Raw genomic sequence first — 19734 nt, 5'->3', positions numbered from 1 at the left:
ACATTTAGAACATCTATTATCCTCTAACACAGAACAGTCAGCTGCCGTGGGTCCAGTTTCTAGAAAAGAGAAAAACATCATGCCAACTATACCCTTAGCATTGGGCTATCATATGTGTATATTTCTATCTTCCTTTGAGGTTTAAGTCTGGTTTATGGCTGCCATTGTGGTAGGTGCTCAATTAACATTACCACTGTGTGCCAAGGACTGTGCTAGGTATGGGTTTAATTCACATCTTCACAACAAACTTGCAGAGCAGCTAACAATATACCCATTGGACAGATGGGGACACTGAAGTCTAGAAAGTCAAGCCACACAACTGGTGTAGTAGTAAACCTGAGATTGAGACCTCGGTTGCTTTGGGCTCATAGTTGGTGTCTTTCTATGACATCACACTGCCTCCCTCATGAAATATCTTTGTCTGATTCTTGCTCATCTATTGTTCTCTTGCGAGACTTTACCGTGTAACTATGGTCATCATTATGATTTTTGTGACTGTTCAACATTCAAAGGAATAAAGCCATCATTATGTAATCAATCATTTTTGTGTTGATCATAAATAAAGCTGTGGTGAATATAAGAAAAACTGTTTTAATGGAATGATCCGCAAGGGAATGAATCCAGAAAGAAAAAGTATAAAATTAAGATATGCTTTGGTGATTTTCATATTGATTAAAGTCATGAACTCATCTTACTTAACAAACGTTTGTCCCACAACAATTTAACGATACCCACAAAACTGAAGAATTTGAGCTCATATGTCTTTAATTCCTTCCTAGAATTGAATTATTCATCACATAAGATTTAAACAGAAGCAACTTAAACACGGCTGTCCAGGCCTTTAAAAATAAGAGCAAACTGCTTTTCTATTGCTCGTATACCTCCTATAGACACAAAATATAATAGTTAATTTTTAAATAAAAGATTTTCTTTAGTTATGGCTATTTTCAAGCATATATGAGAAAATATGGGCTAGCAAAAATTAGGTCAGATATAGCCCAGTCAGCTCAACATTTTATGTAATGAAAATAATATTGCAGATCAGTTTCTAAGAAAGCATGTTAGCTGTCCCTGATAGATCTCAAAATATTCAAGAAGTAGCACAAAATGCCACTCCCTCTTTTTTTTTAATAAAACTTGCTTATCTTAGGGGCGCCTGGGTGGCTCAGTTGGTTAAGTGACTGCCTTCGGCTCAGGTCATGATCCTGGAGTCCCTGGATCGAGTCCCACATCGGGCTCCCTGCTCGGCGGGGAGTCTGCTTCTCCCTCTGACCCTCTTCCCTCTCGTGCTCTCTCTCATTCTCTCTCTCTCAAATAAATAAATAAAATCTTAAAAAAAAAGTTGCTTATCTTATTGCTCATCCCTTAATCTGAAGAAAAAGACTGTTTATAGATGGTGGATTGAACACAAGTATTTACCTTGTGTAAACTCCACTGAAGTGACAATAAAAGCATATTCCTCCAAGAACAAATAAAATGGGAGAAAAGATAACAGCAACAAAAATGTGGAAGTTGGATAATAAATATCTATTTTAGCAGACTTGACACGTTATCACTCCAATTTCAAACCTCATCATACATTTTCCTTTTTTCAGTTAAAAAATTACTTGAATATTTGCTAATTATGAAAAACTCAACATGCTGGGTATAGATAGTCTGGACAAAATAGAGTTCTGGACAGTGTTCTTCTCGTACTATGATTGAAGCTGGCATCTGCTTCTCTTTTGTAAGCCAGATCTAATTATTGCCTGATAGTTAAGCCCATGGTCTTTATCTAAGTATTGCTCATAAATCAGGTATTCCCCATCCTGAGCCAACTAAACTAAGCAGAAGATTCTACACATTTATCCATTTTAAATTTCAACTGTTTTACAAGGTACTTTAGTTAGGTATCCTAGATACTAACCCTTTCAGATGTAAACTCATACACACAACCCCCAAACATACCCCTAGCAAGGGTCTTCTAGTATGTGGCCGTTTTTCCTCTGCTTATGGGGCTTTTGTTGTAGATGGGATTTTATTTCATTTTATTAAGATTTTATTTATTTGAGAGAGATAGAGAGGGAACACAAGCAGGGGTAGTGGGAGAGGGAGAAGCAGGCTTCCCACCGAGCAGGGAGCTCGATGTGGGGCTCGATCCCACAACTTTGGGATCATGACCTGAGCCAAAGGCAGACGCTTAACGATTGAGCCACGCAAGCGCCCGTGCTGTATAACTTTTAATTCCTATAGTTTTACTTTGAAACATTCTTTGTTATTTTTTTTTAAAGATTTTATTTATTTATTTGAGAGAGAGAGAATGCGAGATAGAGAGCACGAGAGGGAAGAGGGTCAGAGGGAGAAGCAGACTCCCCGCTGAGCAGGGAGCCCGATGCGGGACTCGATCCCGGGACTCCAGGATCATGACCTGAGCCGAAGGCAGTCGCCTAACCAACTGAGCCACCCAGGCGCCCCGTTATTTTTTTAAATCTTTATATTTGTACTGTAAACATCATATAGCTCTTTTAAAAAATCTCGTAATTAATATTTTTAAACATATTTTAATAATATAATATGAAAATAACATGTTTTAGGGATGGCTGGATGGCTCAGTCGGTTAAGCGTCTGCCTTCGGCTCAGATCATGATCCCAGGATCCTGGGATCAAGTCCCACATCGGGCTCTCTGCTTGGCAAGGAGCATGCCTCTCCCTCGGCCTGCTGCTCCGCCTGCTTGTGCTATTTCTCTCTCACTGTCTCTCTCTCTCTGACAAATAAATAAAATCTTAAAAAAAAGAAAGTAAAAGAAAATAAGATGTTTTCAAACACATGAGTTTAACTCATTTATTTTGATTTTCGTTATCACTGATATATTTTGGTTATTTTCCACCACCATTTATTCAAAATGTCTTAAACTGTCTTTCACAAAATATTTACAGTATTTTTAATACAAGTCAGATATTTCTTGTTGGGTTTATAGTCTTGTTATTCTTATCAATGGAATTTTTTTCCATTACATTTTTTTCATTAGTTATTGCTAGCATACAGGAAGATGTTGATTTGTTTATCTTATATGGAGCCATTTTTTGCACTCTCTTATTAATTCTAATTAGTGTTTCATTAGTTGCCTTACATAATCTAAATAGGCAATCATATTGCCTGCATATAATGATTTTTGTCTCCTCTTTTCTAGTACTTATTTCCTTTTTTTTTTTTTTTACATTGGCTAAGACCTCTAGAACACCATTGAATAGCAGCAGGTATAGCAACCATTCTTGTTTTATTCATGGAAAGGCTTTTAAAGTTTCATAATAAAGTGTGAAGTTTAATTATGTTTTTAACAGATGGCCCTCAATTAAGGCAATTTCCTTTCCCTAGGTTAGAACAACTTTTATCGGGAATGGGAGTTGAGATTTATCAAAAAAATTTTCAACATCTTATAAGATTATCTTTTTATTCTTTATTCTTCCGGCATAATAAACATATTCCCTAATGTCAACCACACATTGCACATTGCATTCCTGGAATTAAACCTGTTTGGTTAATCCGACTCATTCAATTTGACAAAAATGTATGTACCTAATACATGCCAAGCACTTGGCATGTATTAGGGAACCGGCAATGATTCCTCATGGAGCTTATGGTCTAGCAGATGTCTATGATCTATTTTCCTTTTAATCCACTGCTGAATTTAAATTGCTAATATTTAATTTAGTATTTTTATATTTATATTCATAAGTGAGATTGATGTGAGTTTTCCTTTTTTGTGCTATATTTTTTCCTTTCTTTGTCTTGGTTAAGTTAACCTTATAGAAATACATTGCAAGTTTTTCCTCATTTTCCATGCTATAGGAATGTGTAAGTAACAAATGAATTAATCTCTTTCTTAAGGCTTTTCTATAACCTGCCCATAAAATCACTGAGAGCTGGGGTCTTTTCTTCTCCTTTAAACATTTTTTTCAGTTGAGGTAAAAAATACATAAATAAATTTTACCATCTTAACCATCTTTATTTTTTTTTAAGATTTTTATTTATTTATTTGTCAGAGAGAGAGAGAGCGAGCACAAGCAGGGGGAGCAGTAGAGGGAGAGGGAGAAGCAGGCTCCTCACTGAGCAAGGAGCCCGATGTGGGACTCGATCCCAGGACCCCGGGATCATGACCTGAGCCGAAGGCAGACGCTTAACGACTGAGCCACCCAGGCGTCCCCTTAGCCATCTTTAAATGTACAGTTCAATAAAGTATATTCACATCATTGTGCTCTTTTCCTTTTAAATACATTTCTTTTACTATTCCTATTTTAAGTACATTATTTTACTATTCCTTTCACTATTCTTATTTTAAATACATTTCTTTTACTTTCTAACTGCTTCTATGGTTATTGGGCTATAAGATTCTCTACCGCTTTTCTGGGTTACTTTTGGCTTGTATTTCCCTAGAAATTCCTGTTTCACTTAGATTTTAAAATGTATTGCTCTAAAGCGTACACAGTAAATTCTTATGCTTTTTAAGTCTTCACTATTTCCATGATTATGTCCCCTTTCCATCACCAATGTTGTTTTTTTGGTATTTTCTCTCCTCCATCTGTTTTTCTCTTTTCATGAGACTTGCCCAAGGTTTGTCTATTTTGTTGGTCTTGCCAAGAATCAGTTTGGGTACACGGATCAAGTATACTTTTGATTGTTTTCGACTTCATTATCTCTTTTCCTTCCATCACTCTGCTTTTTTAGGTTTGTTGTTGATGTTCTTTGTCTAGCTTATTGAGTTCAATGTTTGGTTTATTGATTAACATCGATATTTCATGTTTTCTAAGTGTATTTCTAAAGCTGTATGTTTTCTTTTTAATACTACTTTACATATGCTGTAGGCTCTGCTATGTAATATTCTCCATGTTGTCTTTCATTTCAATTTTTATTTTCTTTCAACCCAAAAGTTATTTATCATAAGAGTTCTGTTTACCTTACAAGCAGATAGTATTGTGGGGTGTTGTTTTTTAGCTACTTCTTTTTGGCAGTATATATATATATATATATACACATATATATGTGTGTGTGTGTATGTATGTATATATAAATCCTACCACCCCTCCCCTCACACTAATTTTCACCCAGAGAACCATTCCCCCACTTTGGGGCAAACTATTCCCAAGACCTGCCCCATCTGTTGGCCTAAAGATCAGCATCTCTCCAGCCTGTGGACCTCACATTCATTTCACCCTGCCCTGGCTTGTAAGGGTCATTTTACACATTTGTCTTTCTCACCAGCTGAGGCCTTTGGGGAAGGAATTCAGAGATGTTAGTACTACATTTTGAAACAACATTTCTCAAAGGAGGTCCAGAGGTCTTTTGCCTCAGAATTACTTTATGATACTAATTAAAAGTAAAGTTTCCAGAGCCCCATCTCAGATCTATGAAGTCAGAATCTCCATTTTTAACAAGCATCCCAAGTGCATCTATTCTAGCACAACTAAAATTGAGCAACTATTGCTCTACATGAATACCTGGCAAGCTTCAGTAAGTTCAGAGCAGGTCAGCTAGGTAGGAAGGCCTTAAGAACCATGTCATATAAAGAATATTGAACAAACCTAGGATGTTTAAAGCTAGAAAAAAGACTTGGTGGGAAGAACACAAGAGATGCTGCTCCTATGAAAGATACTTTAAATGTATTTCATACAGCTTTTATTATCTTTTTTAAAGATCTTTTTATTTATTTTAGAGAGAGAGAGCAGGGGCAGGGGCAGAGGGAGAAGGAGAGACAGAATCCTCAAACAGACTCTCCACTGAGTGTGGAGCCCGTTGCAGGGCTCCATCCCCTGAGATCATGACCCAAGCCGAAATCAAGAGTTGGCCACTGGCCACTTAACCGACTGAGTCACCCAGGCACCCCTCCATATAGCTTTTAAAGGGTAAGTCCAAAGGGTAAAAATTAGATGGAGACAGATCTTGGCTCTAAGACAAGGAATAGATTTTTAACAGTTTGAACTCTTCAAAAATGGAATAGCTTTCTTATGAATTAGTGAGTTCACTCCTTTTTGGACATATCTAAGCAGATAATAAATGACTTTGTGCCAGAGATGAAGAGAGACTCTTACATCAGACCAGATGATTTCTACATTCACTTCCACCTCTTAGGATTCTTCAGATTCTCTAATTTTAGGTTCATGAGCTCAATAAGAGTTATAATCATTAAACATTTCCAGATGATACAGGAAGCCTGTTTCTTCATAGTGAAGGATCCAGATACACTTGGTAGTTTAATACAACGTATACAAAAATTGGTCTGAAATCGCACAATTATATTTTTTCCAGTTTGAGAGTTGTTAAAGGTTTAATTTAGATCAATTTCTGTACATATGTGTGATGGCTAATCCCATTCTAAGAGTTAAAAACACAAAATTTATCAAAATCAGGTGTGCAGTGACCAAATAAACTCATTCATTGCTTACCTGAAAGTCAAGGATATGTGGCAAAGAAAATTACTTATAAGAACCCAATATTACAATCTGTCTATAAAATAACTCATCTACTCCTTCCGTCTTCATAAAGGCGAAAAAATGCGAGTTTAAAATTTGAAGCAGACTGGGCACCTGGCTGGCTGAGTCAGAAGAGCTTGCAACTCTTGGGCGCCTGGGTGGCTCAGTTGGTTAAGCGACTGCCTTCGGCTCAGGTCATGATCCTGGAGTCCCAGGATCGAGTCCCGCATAGGGCTCCCTGCTCAGCAGGGAGTCTGCTTCTCGCTCTGACCCTCCCCCCTCTCATGTGCTCTCTCTCTATCTCATTCTCTCTCTCAAATAAATAAATAAGTCTTTAAAAAAAAAAAGAGCTTGCAACTCTTGATATCAGGGTAGTGAGTTTGAGCCCCATGTTGGGTGTAGAGATTACTTAAATAAAACTTTAAATAAACAAACAAACAAACAAACAGAATTTGAAGCAGAGACAAGATGTATTAGCCTGTGAAAATGGTTCTTCCATTGTGTGCCTTTAAATTGATTTTAAAAAAGAAAGAAACTCAGTATCAAAATAGATAAATTATATATTACTATATTTATGTAGTAGTTGTAGCCAAGATCCCTAAACAGAAAATTATCCAGCAGTGCCAAGGAAGATCAGTAATAACATCAAGGATTTTTAGATTCAGATTTCAAATTCTCCTTGAAAAAAAGTTAATACTTTATTTGTTTTTAAACTAACTTCTCAAAATTAGAAATATTATTCAACAGACACATACCAAAGTTGAGCGAAATTTTAGGGGAAAGGAGACAAAAAAGCATTGCATTGTAAATTTTCTAGAGAATTCTGCTAATATTAGAATTAAATGTTTTATTTTTTTAATTCAATTAATTAACATATAATGTATTACTGGTTTCAGAGATAGAGGTCAGTGATCCATCAGTCTTATACTCATTACATCACATGCCCTCCTTAATGTCCATCACCCAGTTACCCATTCCCCACCCTCCTCCCCTCCAGCAGCCCTGTTTATTTCCTATGATTAAGAGTCTCTTATGGTTTCTCTCCCTCTCTGATTTCGTCTTATTTTATTTTTTCCTCTCTTCCCCTATGATCCTCTGTTTTGTTTCTTAAATTCCACATATGAGTGAGATCATATAATTGTCTTTCTCTGACTGACTTATTTCACTTAGCATAATACCCTCTAGGTCCATCCATGTCATTGCAAATGGTAAGATTTTCTTTTTCTTTTTCTTTTTTTTTTTGATGGCTGAGTAGTATGTCACATCTTCTTTATCCATTCATCTGTTGATGGACATCTGGGCTCTTTCCATAGTTAGACTATTGTGAACATTGCTGCTATAAACACTGGGGTGCAGTTGCTCCTTCAGATCACTATCTTTGGGGTAAATACCCAGTAGTACATTGCTGGGTCATAGAGTAGCTCTATTTTCAATTTTTTGAGGAATCTCCATACTGTTTTCCAGAGGGGTTGCACCAGCTTGCATTCCCACCAACAGTGTAGGAGGGTTCCCCTTTCTCTACATCCCCGCCAACGTCTGTCGTTTCCTGACTTGTTGATTTTAGCCATTCTGACTGGTGTGAGGTGGTATCTCATTGAGGATTTGATTTGTATTTCCCTGATGGCAAGTGATGTGGAACATTTTTTCATGTGTCTATTGGCCATTTGTATGTCTTCTTTGGAGAAATATCTGTTCATGTCTTCTCCCCGTTTCTTGATTGGATTATTTGTTCTTTGGGTGTTGAGTTGGATAAGTTCTTTATATCTTGAATACTAGCCCTTTATCTGATAAGACATTTGCAAATATCTTCTCCCATTCTGTCAGTTGTCTTTTGGGTTTGTGCACTGTTTCCTTTCCTGTGCAGAAGCTTTTTATCTTGATGAAGTCCCAATAGTTCCTTTTTGCCTTTGTTTCCCTTGCCTTTGGAGACTTAGAATTAAATGTTTTGATCAGATAGTAATTTAAGTGCTTTCTTCTTGTACCTTATATCTCCAGTTTGTGTTGTTACAATCCTGCATATGTTAAATAACAAAAGCAAACTAATTATATATCTTGCATAATCAGTATGTTACAACATTAAGATCAGACTAATAATACAGATCCACTCCACTGCCAGCTTTTAAACTTCCTGCAATCCTACAGCAAGTCCTCAAGAATATAAAAATGTGAACAAAAAGGCTTTATAGTTATTTTACAGAAGGTATAAACATCAATTACAAAGAGATATAAGGTAATATAATTAACACAATTACAAAAGCATTTCTATTAAAGCAGAGGGAATAATTATATTGCTTGTATTTCTACTCTGAGTTTATTGAACCATTAAAAACAACTTCAAAAATGATCCAATACAAAGGCAAATCCCTATTATGGAAAAACAATAAACACAAGTAACCTCTTTGACATCAGCCACAGCAACTTCTTTCAAGATACATCTCCAAAGGCAAGTGAAACAAAAGCAAAAATGAACTTTTGGGACTTCATCAAGATAAAAAGCTTCTGCACAGCAAAGGAAACAGTCAACAAAACAAAGAGGCAACCCAGGGAATGGGAGAAGATATTTGCAAATAACACTACAGACAAAGGGCTGATATCCAAGATCTATAAAGAACTCAAACTCAATACCCAAAAAACAAATAATCAAGTCAAAAATGGGCAGAAGACATGAACAGACAGTTCTCAAAAGACAAACAAATGGCTAACAGACACATGAAAAAATGTTCATCATCATTAGCCATCAGGGAAATTCAAATCAAAACCACATTGAGATACCACCTTACACCAGTTAGAATGGTAAAAATTGCCAAGGCAAGAAACAACAAACGTTGGAGAGGTTGTGGAGAAAGGGGAACCCTCTTACACTGTTGGTGGGAATGCAAGTTGGTACAGCCACTTTGGAAAACAGTGTGGAGTTTCCTCAAAAATTTAAAAATAGAGTTACCCTATGACCCAGCAATTGCACTACTGGGTATTTACCCCAAAGACACAGATGTAGTGAAAAGAAGGGCCATATGCACCCAATGTTCATATCAGCAATGTCCACAATAGCCAGACTGTGGAAAGAGCTGAGATGCCCTTCAACAGATGAATGGATAAAGAAGATGTGGTCCATGTATACAATGGAATATTACTCAGCCATCAGAAAGGATGAATACCCAACTTTTACATCAACACGGATGGGACTGGAGGAGATTATGCTAAGTGAAATAAGTCAAGCAGAGAAAGTCAATTATCATATGGTTTCACTTATTTGTGGAACATAGGGAATAGCATGGAGGACATTAGGAGAAGGAAGGGAAAAATGAAGTGGGGGTAGAAATCAGAGGGGAAGACGAACCATGAGAGACTATGAACTCTGAGAAATAAACTGAGGGTTTTAGAGGGGAGGGGGTGGGGGGATGGGTTAGCCAGTGATGGGTATTAAGGAGACCATGTATTGCATGGAGCACTGGGTATTACAGGCAAACAATGAATCATGGAACAATACATCAAAAACTAATGATGTACTGTATGGTGACTGACATAATAAAAGAAAATTAAATTTAAAGAAAACAATAAATGCAAAGTATGTTTACCTTTTGAATATTGATCTAGCCTTCATTTTTCCCCCAATCTAAACAACCTGTTCTTAATTCCTATAGCACACAGGATGGATTGGAGAAGAAAGAAGCTAAAAGTTGGCCATTGCAGCATTTTAGATGTGTGGCACATGTGTGATGTGGTAACAGTGGAAATGAAGGGGCAAAGGCTGCTTTTCCTGTTAATGGCACTTCCATCCTTCTAGTTGTTCAGGCTAAAAACCTGGCATCTTCCTGGGACTCCTCTCTCAGATATCCTTTATTCAAACCATCAGCTAATCCTGTCACGATCTCTGGGATCCAACCACTCCCTCACTATCTCCATCTCCCTGGCTCAGACCTCCTATTGATCTCCTGGATTATTGTATATGCTCCTCGCTACTCTCCCTGCTTTTTACCTTTGCCCTCTGCAGTTTATTCTCAACCCAACAGCCAAATTGATCCTCTCCTCAAAGCCCTCTAGTGAGTTCCATCTCATTCAAAATAAAAGTCGATGCCCTGACAATAGGGTCCTGCACACACTCTTCCCCATTATCTATCTTTGCCCCTCACTGTCTCAGCTCCAGCTACACTGGCCATTTTCCGCTTTGATGAACAGGCCACTCCTACCTCAGGGGTTTTGCAATTGCTCTTCCTTTTCATTGGAAGTTTCTTTAGAGACCACATAGGTTATTCCTTTCACCTCCTTCAGGTTTTTGTTCAATGACTACTTTTCAGTGAATGATTCCCTAACCATCCTATTTATAACTGCAAATCCTCACATCCCTATACCCACCATGTCCCTTTTTTAAACCTGTCTTGTTTTTCTCTATAGAATTTATCATCATCTAATTACCATAAATTTTACTTATTTTCTTTGTCTGATTATCCTAAGATTGTAAACTTCATGAGGTTAGGCATTTTGTCTGTTTGTTCAATGCTAAATTTCATAGCTAGCACATAGTAGGTGTTCAGAAAATGCTGGTTGAAAGAACGAATACCCTACACAAACTCTCCAGTAACCAGGGTTGAGAACTAGGTGCTTCCATAGATGCACCTTTGTGGGGGAGGGGGACTTCATACCAGTGCTAAAGTAGATGCATGACATTATTCGATTTATATGAATATACTGCTCCCAGAAATGGAACAAGACACGTACAGTATGCAGATACAAAACAAAGAGAATGATTTCCGTCTGCAAACTCTAAAACTCACAGATTTATGAACTGAAGTTTTCTAGTTCATTCCCTTCTTTTGAAAGACAGAGGTCTAGTGAGTTTAAATCATTTCTGAAGCTCACTCAGATATTAGTAGTAAAATATACTAAAAATCACATTACCTGGCTCTCAATTCAGTATTCTTTTCATTCTATCATGGCAAACTTGAGTGTTCCTCTGACTAGGAGTTGATCGGTCTTTAGCATCTGAATTTAAATTACTACATCGCGAGGAAATAAAGTCTAATTTCCCAAAATTATTCCTAAATTAAGCCATGGTGAGTCTGAATGTTGCTGTATTCTTTCAATAATAACTGGGAAATTAAAGAGAAAAAAACCCAATTTCACCATTTTTTTAAAAATTTTATTTATTTATTTCAGAGAGAGAGAGAATGAGAGATAGAAAGCACGAAAGGGAAGAGGGTCAGAGGGAGAAGCAGACTCCCCGCCGAGCAGGGAGCCCGATGCGGGACTCCAGGATCATGACCTGAGCCGAAGGCAGTCGCTTAACCAACTGAGCCACCCAGGCGCCTTCACCATTAATTGTATATTTTGTGCCACGAACAGAGGAAACTGTCATTTTGGTATAGCATTCTGGCTAGAAGTATGGATTCTGGTGTTCACACCTCCAGATTTGAATCCCAGTTTTGTCACTTATTAGTGGAAATCTTCTTAATCTCCCTAGGCTTCAATTTTCTCCTTTTTAAAAAGAAGGTAATAGGGGCGCCTGCGTGGCTCAGTCGGTTGAGCATCTGCCTTCAGCTCAGTTCATGATCCCAGGGTCCTGGGATCGAGCCCCACATCCGGCTCCCTTCTTAGCGGAGAGCCTGCTTCTCCCTCTCTCTCTGCCTGCCACTCTGCCTACTTGTGCTCTATCTCTCTGTCAGATAAATAAATAAAATCTTTAAAAATAAATAAATAAATAAATAAATAAATAAATAAATAAAAAGAAGGTAACAGCACTACTTATGTCATTGACTTGTTTGTATGAATAAGGCACAGGAAAGTACTCAGCACATCGTCTAACACATACATGTTCATATTGGCAGACCTATTGTCAACTGCAATCAGACATGAATATAAGTTATAATCAGATTTCCACCCTTCAAATTTTCGATGTGACATTATATTTATCAAACAAATCTCCCAAATGGAATGCTTATTGGTTTGAACCTTACAGCTTTTGTCTAGTGTCTTAAGAAATGAAAAAATTGGAAAGCAGTCAATTTATGCAACAATTCAATAAGAATTAAAGCCAAAACCAGATTAAACTCAACATTAAGGCATCTTCTAATCTATTTTGACAAAAACAATACATTTTCCCTCAATCATGTAACCGTTAGTGGGCCAGCATCTAACTTAAAAGAGCCTCTTTAGTTATTGATAGCTTCATGGTGGTTCAAGGGCGCCCTCTGTCTGAGTGCTGAAAAAATTCAAAGCTGAATTAAATGCTTTTTGAAAGCTGATGCTTTCCCAGGTAAATAATTAACCAACAATTTTATGAAGTTAATTCTCTCTAATCACTGCCAGCAGATAGAAAAAAAAACAAAAGTCATATCATTTGTTACTAGAGCACCAGAACAGTTAAGTCTACATCCCTGTAATTTCCCTGGGAATCTGGAAAGAAAACCCATGATATTTTTCCCAGAATTTATTCCATATCATTCAATAAAATTATTGGCATACATCATCTGGATCTGTATTTTGATCTCTTTGTACTGTCCATGTAAAACTCTACACTAACTTTACCTAACATGCCATTGTAGAAGTTAGCCCAGTAATGAGTATCACCAACATTAAATATTCAGTGGGTATCTTATGTGTACAGGACTGCAGGTGAAAAAGGATAGGAAAAAAAAAACAACCTCTCTCCTCAAAGAAATGACAATCCACTTCCTTAAAAATGGATGTACACAAAGGAAATGTACAAAGAAACGTGGTAAAATGCCCACTGAAAAAGATATGCTTCTCTAGGGGTTTCGGACTGGCTCAGTCAGAAGAGCATGAAACTCTTGATCTCAGGGTTGTGAGTTCAAGCCCTACGTGGGATGTAGAGATTACTTGAATAAAACAAAACTTAAAAAAAAAAAGGTATGCTTCTGGGGCACCTGGGTGACTCAGTTGGTTAAGCGACTGCCTTTGGCTTGGGTCATGATCCTGGAGTCCCGGGATCGAGTCCCACATCGGGCTCCCTGCTCGGCAGGGAGTCTGCTTCTCCCTCTGACCCTCTTCCCTCTCGTGCTCTCTCTCATTCTCTCTCTCTCAAATAAATAAATCTTTAAAAAAAAAAGGTATGCTTCTCTCAACTTGCTACTGTGTCACCTTAGAGAAGTTATTCAACTTCTCTGAACCTCAGTTTCTCTGTAACATAGAGACAATACCTCAAAGGAAAGTTGCAAAAGCTGAGATATTTGTAAAGGACTCTGCACATAGTAAAAGCTCAGTAAAAGGTGATTGCTTTTATTTATTAATATTATTATGATACAGGGCACCTGGGTGGCTCAGTCAGTTGACCGTTGGGCTCTTGATTAGGGCTCAGGTCATGATCTCAGGGTCATGGGATTGAGCCCTGAGTTGGGCTCCGGGCTCAGCGTGGAGTCAGATTGTCCCTCTCCCTCTGCTCCTTGCCCCCCCCACCAATAAACAAAAATTTTTAAAAATATATTAAGAGAAATCCTGAATAAACTCCTACATTAAATTTGTTTCAAATAGATGTATAAACAAAATATCTTGTATCTTATTTTTTCAACACTATTCTTTCTAGTGAAGAAAAACAAGTAATCCTGATCAAATGCTTGATCAACTCATTAATGAGCCATTTCTAAAGGAATTATTTCAATATAAAAATATAATTAAAATTCCTTTACCACTAAGAAATTTAAGGATTTATAAGAACATGTATTTTCTGATACTTACTTAACATGGCTTGCCTATTCTCTTGAAACATCTAAATGTTAAAAATAATTTCATCACATTTCATGGTCATTTATGTTTCTAACACAGAAACTCAAGAACAGCATTATGATCATAAAAGAGATCTTAGCAAAATTCTAATTCAATCTTTTTTTTGAAATAAGAACTTACGCATCTCATTAACATTACAATTCTGAATTCATTTTAAGAAGTGAAATTTAACAATTTCTCAGGGAGGCAAGCACATGAAAATGTATTTGTTTGTTCATTGCTATTTTACCTTCATTTCTTTCTTCTCTGTTCTTCCTTCCCTTTTTTTTTTTTTAATGGGAGTATCGTTGACACACGTTACATTTTCAGGTGAACAACATAGTGAATCAACATGTCTAATACCTTATGCTATGCTCACCACAAGCACAGCTACCATCTGTGTGTCAAGTAATTTTTTTTAAAGATTTTATTTATTTTAGAGAGAGAGAGAGATCACAAGCAGGGGGAGTGGCAGAGGCAGAGGGAGAAGCTGGCTCCCGGATGAGCAGGGAGCCCGATGCGGGGCTCGATCCCAGGACCCTGAGTATTTTATACTCAGTTTGTAGGTGGGGAAACCTATAAGCAGTAAAACTTACAACCATTAAAAATATTCACGAAGAAAAAGTAACTAAAGCTAGGCTAACAACTACATGTATTATCTCAATGCTCATCCCAGCCCGAGGTAGGTGTTATTTTCTCCATCTACAAATGAGGAAACTGAGGCACTAAGTGGTTATGTAACTTGCCAAAGTCCTGCAGCTAGGATTCAGCAGAATCCAGATCAGGTTGCCTGATTTCAGAGCCTGCACTCTTAACCTCTACATATCCTACTACTTAAAAGTAATTTTCTTAAATATCCATGAGTCTGACATAAACAAATGATTGAATAAATTAAAAAAGGGGGGGAGAGTACAGCTCTTTTTTACAGAGGAATTCCAAACAATAACTGCAGAAGAAATGAGAAAAATAATTACCATCAGGTAAACACCAATGGTTGCAGGCAAGACCCATCAATGGATTCCAGTTAAAATTAGTAGGTATAACAACTACGATGAAGAAATAGGACATTTGCAGCACATCACGGAATCTCTCCCTGTGATATTTTTATTTATTTTTGCTTTAGGTATACATTTTTTCATTGAAGTATAATTAACATACAATGTTGCATTAGTTTCAGGTGTACAACATATTGATTCAACAATTCTATACATTCCTCAACCCTCATAACAGTAAGAATCACCGCTCAACCCTCATAACGGTTAAGAATCACCGTCGGTCACCATATAACATTATTACGATACTGTTGACTACATTCTTTATGCTATACTTTTCATCTCCGTGACTTGTTTATTTTATAACTGGAAGTTTTCACCTCTTAATCCCCTTTATCTATTCTCATATATTAATTACAAGGAGAAAAATAATTTTACAGTGGAGAAACCCACAGACACCACCTAACCAAGTGATCAAAGTTAGTATCACCATCAGAAAGATGAAACCACCCAAACTACTGAATGTGCAAACAGAACCCTTCATGCAAATACTTTTTACTTAATGGTTTAAAGCAATTCATTATTTTTGCTACCAGAAAGTTCAGTATTAAACCACCAACTGTGACAAAAGTTTAACAAACTGTTTGATTTGAGGTTGGGTCTCTGAAGGAACTTGAAGCATATTTTTCCTAAGTTTTACCTCTGTGAAAAATGTATGGTTTACAAATTATGAAGGAGCAGCCCAATTCTTCCCATCGACACTTCTATTATTATATAGTAATGCAAGATAAACATATTATAGAAATATTCAGAAACTGTACAGATTCTGAAATTGATTATATTTTAAGATTTTCTTGTCAAAGAGGAATAAAATGTCGTATGTAAAAAATAAGCTAAAAGATATATCTACCTTTTGATTTTTTAAAAAAGATTTTATTTATTTATTTGCCGGAGAGAAAGAGCATGCTCAAGCAGGGCGAGCGGCAGACAGAGGGAGAAGCAGGCTCCCCGCTGAGCGAGGAGCTGGACATGGGACTTGATTCCAGGACTCCGAGATCATGACCTGAGCCGAAGGCAGACGCTTAACCGACTGAGCCACCCAGATTTCCGTACCTTTTGATTTTAAATAATTAAAGCGGAGGGGCACCAGGGTGGCTCAGTTGGTTCAAGCGTGGGCCTTTGGCTCAGGTCATGATCCTAGGGTCCTGAGAGAGAGCCCTTGAGGTGGGATCCCTGCTCAGCTGGGAGCCTGCTTCTCCCTCCCCCACTCCTAGCCCACTCGTGCTCTCTCTCACTCAAATAAATAAAATCTTTAAAAATAAACAAATAAGGTTGCTATTTACTGAGCACTTAGTATGTGCCAGGCACATTTTTTCTGCACAATATTTCATTTAATTCTCACAACAGGCTTGCAAACTTTAGGACTATCACAGCATTCTTTAAATTATAACTATTTTGTACACAATGTTTACATTCTGCATCTTATCAACGTACAAAATATCACTGCCACTGACATCAATGGAACTTCATGGGCAATGGAATGAATTACTAAGCCTTGTCAAAATAGACATTTTCCTTCTCCTCTAAAATGTTATAATTGTCCAACTATAAATAAAAGTATTATTTACATATTGATTACTGTCTAAAAAAACCCAAATTTCATAGAAAAGACTTTCCTTGTTTTTTCTAAAAAATGCATAAAGTGGAAAACAATCTTATACTGAGGTCTAAATTATAGGTAAAAGATAACAACCAAGTGTCACAGGAGAGTGGAGGTGAATTTTCAAATATTGGTAACTTACAGGATTTGCAGGTATTTCACTGGTTCGTTGTTTTCTATATTTTAAACTAATGTATTTTAAATATATTAATATATTTTAAAATTTAAGTAACATTTTAATAATAGAATTTTATATACATTAGATTTTTCTCATGTGTACCCATTTAAAGTTCACATTTTCATTTTAATATAACTTTTCTTTCAAAACATAATTCAAAAATTGATAAAAAGCCCAATGGGAAGTTTTATTTACAAGGTAGAAAGTTGAAAAGAAAATAAACACATTCCTCACAATTTCAGAGGTGACAAAAATCTACGGTATTTCAAGTGGCTTCTGAGCTCCCTTAAAGGATCTGATAATTGTATATAAAGTTTTATAAAGTAATCTTAATAGCCAGATTAATGTTAACGTGCTCTGGGTCTAGTTTTAATTGTGTACTTCTTAAAATATAACGAAGGAATGATTTGGTAATTTTGAACCTATTGATTAAAGTGACCCCAACAAACACTGGTCACTATTTTAGTGGAAGTATTTCCAAGCAATTATAGTTGCTGATTTCTTGCAGCTGTTTCTTATTATCTTCCTGATTTTTCAATTCCCTAACGTAAAGGTGTGGGAAAACTAACATTTCCCCTCCTTTTCGAGAAATGGCATAAAGGAGAGAAGACCTTCGGGGTATTAAACACAAATGCAGACATTTAGAAGTTGATGGTTTTAAGACTCATTTTCTGGCTAAATTTTTGTTGTTTCTTAAATCAAAATTTGTGAGTTTTCCCTTAAAATCCCCACGCTGCTTTGCTTTAGCCCCACCGGATACGTGCCCCCTACCCATTTCTGACTAAACTGGGCTCCTGCCCAAAGTTTCAGCGCCGCGGGTCCCTCGTAACCGCTCAGCGGGAGCCCGCGGAGTCCAGTCGCCCGGGGCGCCAAACCCGGGGTCCCTCACGCGCCCTGCGAGTCCCCGCTGCCGACTCAGCTCCCCGCCCTCCCGGGGAGCGGATCTGAGGCCGCTCCCAAAACATCCCTCAAGGGCATTCAGAAAACCAATTCGGGCCTCACTTTGCAGGAGTACTGTCCTCGCCTTGTCAATGACACGATGAAGCGGGGGAGGACGAATGTCGGCCATTTCTTAACAAATACCTTCCCGAGCGGCCGGGAGCCATCACGCCAGCTCTCTTCCCTTAATCCTTCACTTGCCACCCAAGAAAGTGTTAATGGCAATAGTGACCACGGCTACACTCTGCGGTTCTTGCCTCCAAGCCAGCCTTATGCCAAGTTCCTCCACGCGGCGAGACGCTACTCTCTCCCCTAGCCAGCAGGAGAGGCTTTCGGGGGCAGCCGGGGCACCCAGGACCCACGGCCCGCCGGGGTCTGAGTCCAGGCCTCAAACACCTCCCCACTGGAGGTGGGTAGAGAATCACTTCCGACCGTTGCGACCCGGTGGGGGGGGGGGGTCGGGTCTCAGCCAGACTTTTCCATTCAGCCGGGAGGCTCGGTCGCCCGCTCCGCGCAGCGGAACTACAACTCCCAGCACCGTAGGAGCTGCCCGGACTTCCGGAAGCCAAAGCCCGGCGGGGAGGAAGCCGCTGAGACCCGGCCCAAAGGCCGGGGGTTAATTTAGCAAAAAAAAAGGGGGCGGGAAGGGCTGTAGGGTTAACTTGTCAATTCGCCACCATGAACGTGGTTTTTGCTGTGAAACAGTACGTTTCCAAAATGATAGAGGACAGCGGACCGGGTATGAAAGTACTCCTCATGGATAAAGAGACGGTGAGTTTGCTTTTGCTCAGTATTTGTTTGTGAGGGAATTCTCCCTCCCTTATAATAGCTACTCCCAGTCCGCTGTAAGATTTAGTATTTAGTTAAAGATTTTGAAGCGAGGGTCAGTTCTGTGTGGAACTGAGAGGTGGTATAAAGCTTGTCTAGCAGGTTTTCAGTGCAAATGGCTCTGACTACCACCAGAGCTTTCTTCTACCCGGAACAATTTACTGGAATCAGAAGTCCTTTTCTAAACGCCTTTGCCAAGAAATAATATGTGAGACAGAACATTTGGAAGACTTTTATTTCCAGTCACCGTTGTGTTTTTAAAATAAAGCTGTTAGTGCTCAAGCTGAGATGACAGATTATTATTTGTTGGTCACAGAATTATTTAAAAAAAACAAGGTGATGGAAAAAAATTCTTTTTGAAATTTATGGATTGTCTGTTCAGAGAGAACATGTTTTTCATCCTGGTACATTACCTACATGTTCTGGATGCTCAGTAAATGTTACATATGTTAATATTTACGTTATCCAGCTAAGTATTAATGAAAAAAATTTAAGTCTTAGTTGTTGCTGCTTGTTTATATTATTTTTGACTAGCATAATATTATTTAAATCTTTTTCTTTACAGACTGGCATAGTGAGTATGGTATACACACAATCAGAGATTCTTCAGAAGGAAGTGTACCTTTTTGAACGCATTGATTCTCAAAATCGAGAGATCATGAAACACCTGAAAGCAATTTGTTTTCTTCGTCCTACGAAGGTACGTACTGAGTTGTCATTTGCCCAGGCAAATACAGAACACTCTGATATGAAAGCATTAAGAAAGCAAAATAAATTTGTATTATCATTTATGGCATCATAATTAACCTGGTTCATCAGAGTTATAACCTTGATTCTCCTGCTTTCCACATCTCAGTTTACTCCTTACAGTTTTTTCTTCAAGATGCCTTTTAGGTTCCCAGATACTTCCCAAACCACTAACTATCCTAGCAGAGACCCACATCACTTAATTCCTGGATTAACATCCGTACCTA

The 19734-nt window shown here is 37.9% G+C and overlaps 1 protein-coding gene across 4 annotated transcripts in view; it reads left to right on the top strand.

The window, feature by feature from the left end:
• Positions 1-18502: 18502 nt before the first annotated feature.
• VPS45 (vacuolar protein sorting 45 homolog) overlaps positions 18503-19734 on the top strand; it is a 66132-nt gene continuing 64900 nt past the window's right edge. For all 4 annotated transcript variants that reach the window (XM_028088291.2, XM_028088290.2, XM_028088289.2 and 1 more), the window contains exons 1-2: positions 18503-18703; positions 19326-19460. In XM_028088291.2, coding sequence (XP_027944092.1) covers positions 18611-18703; positions 19326-19460 — 228 coding nt within the window. In that variant the 5' untranslated portion in view covers positions 18503-18610. The remainder of the gene's footprint in view (positions 18704-19325; positions 19461-19734) is intronic.

The sequence above is a fragment of the Eumetopias jubatus genome, unplaced genomic scaffold, assembly GCF_037043125.1.
Source record: "Eumetopias jubatus isolate StellerSeaLion01/CBP00866 unplaced genomic scaffold, mEumJub1_p1.0 scaffold_4, whole genome shotgun sequence".
NCBI classification, from domain to species: Eukaryota; Metazoa; Chordata; class Mammalia; order Carnivora; family Otariidae; genus Eumetopias; species Eumetopias jubatus.
This window is presented reverse-complemented; position numbering and strand designations above follow the sequence as displayed.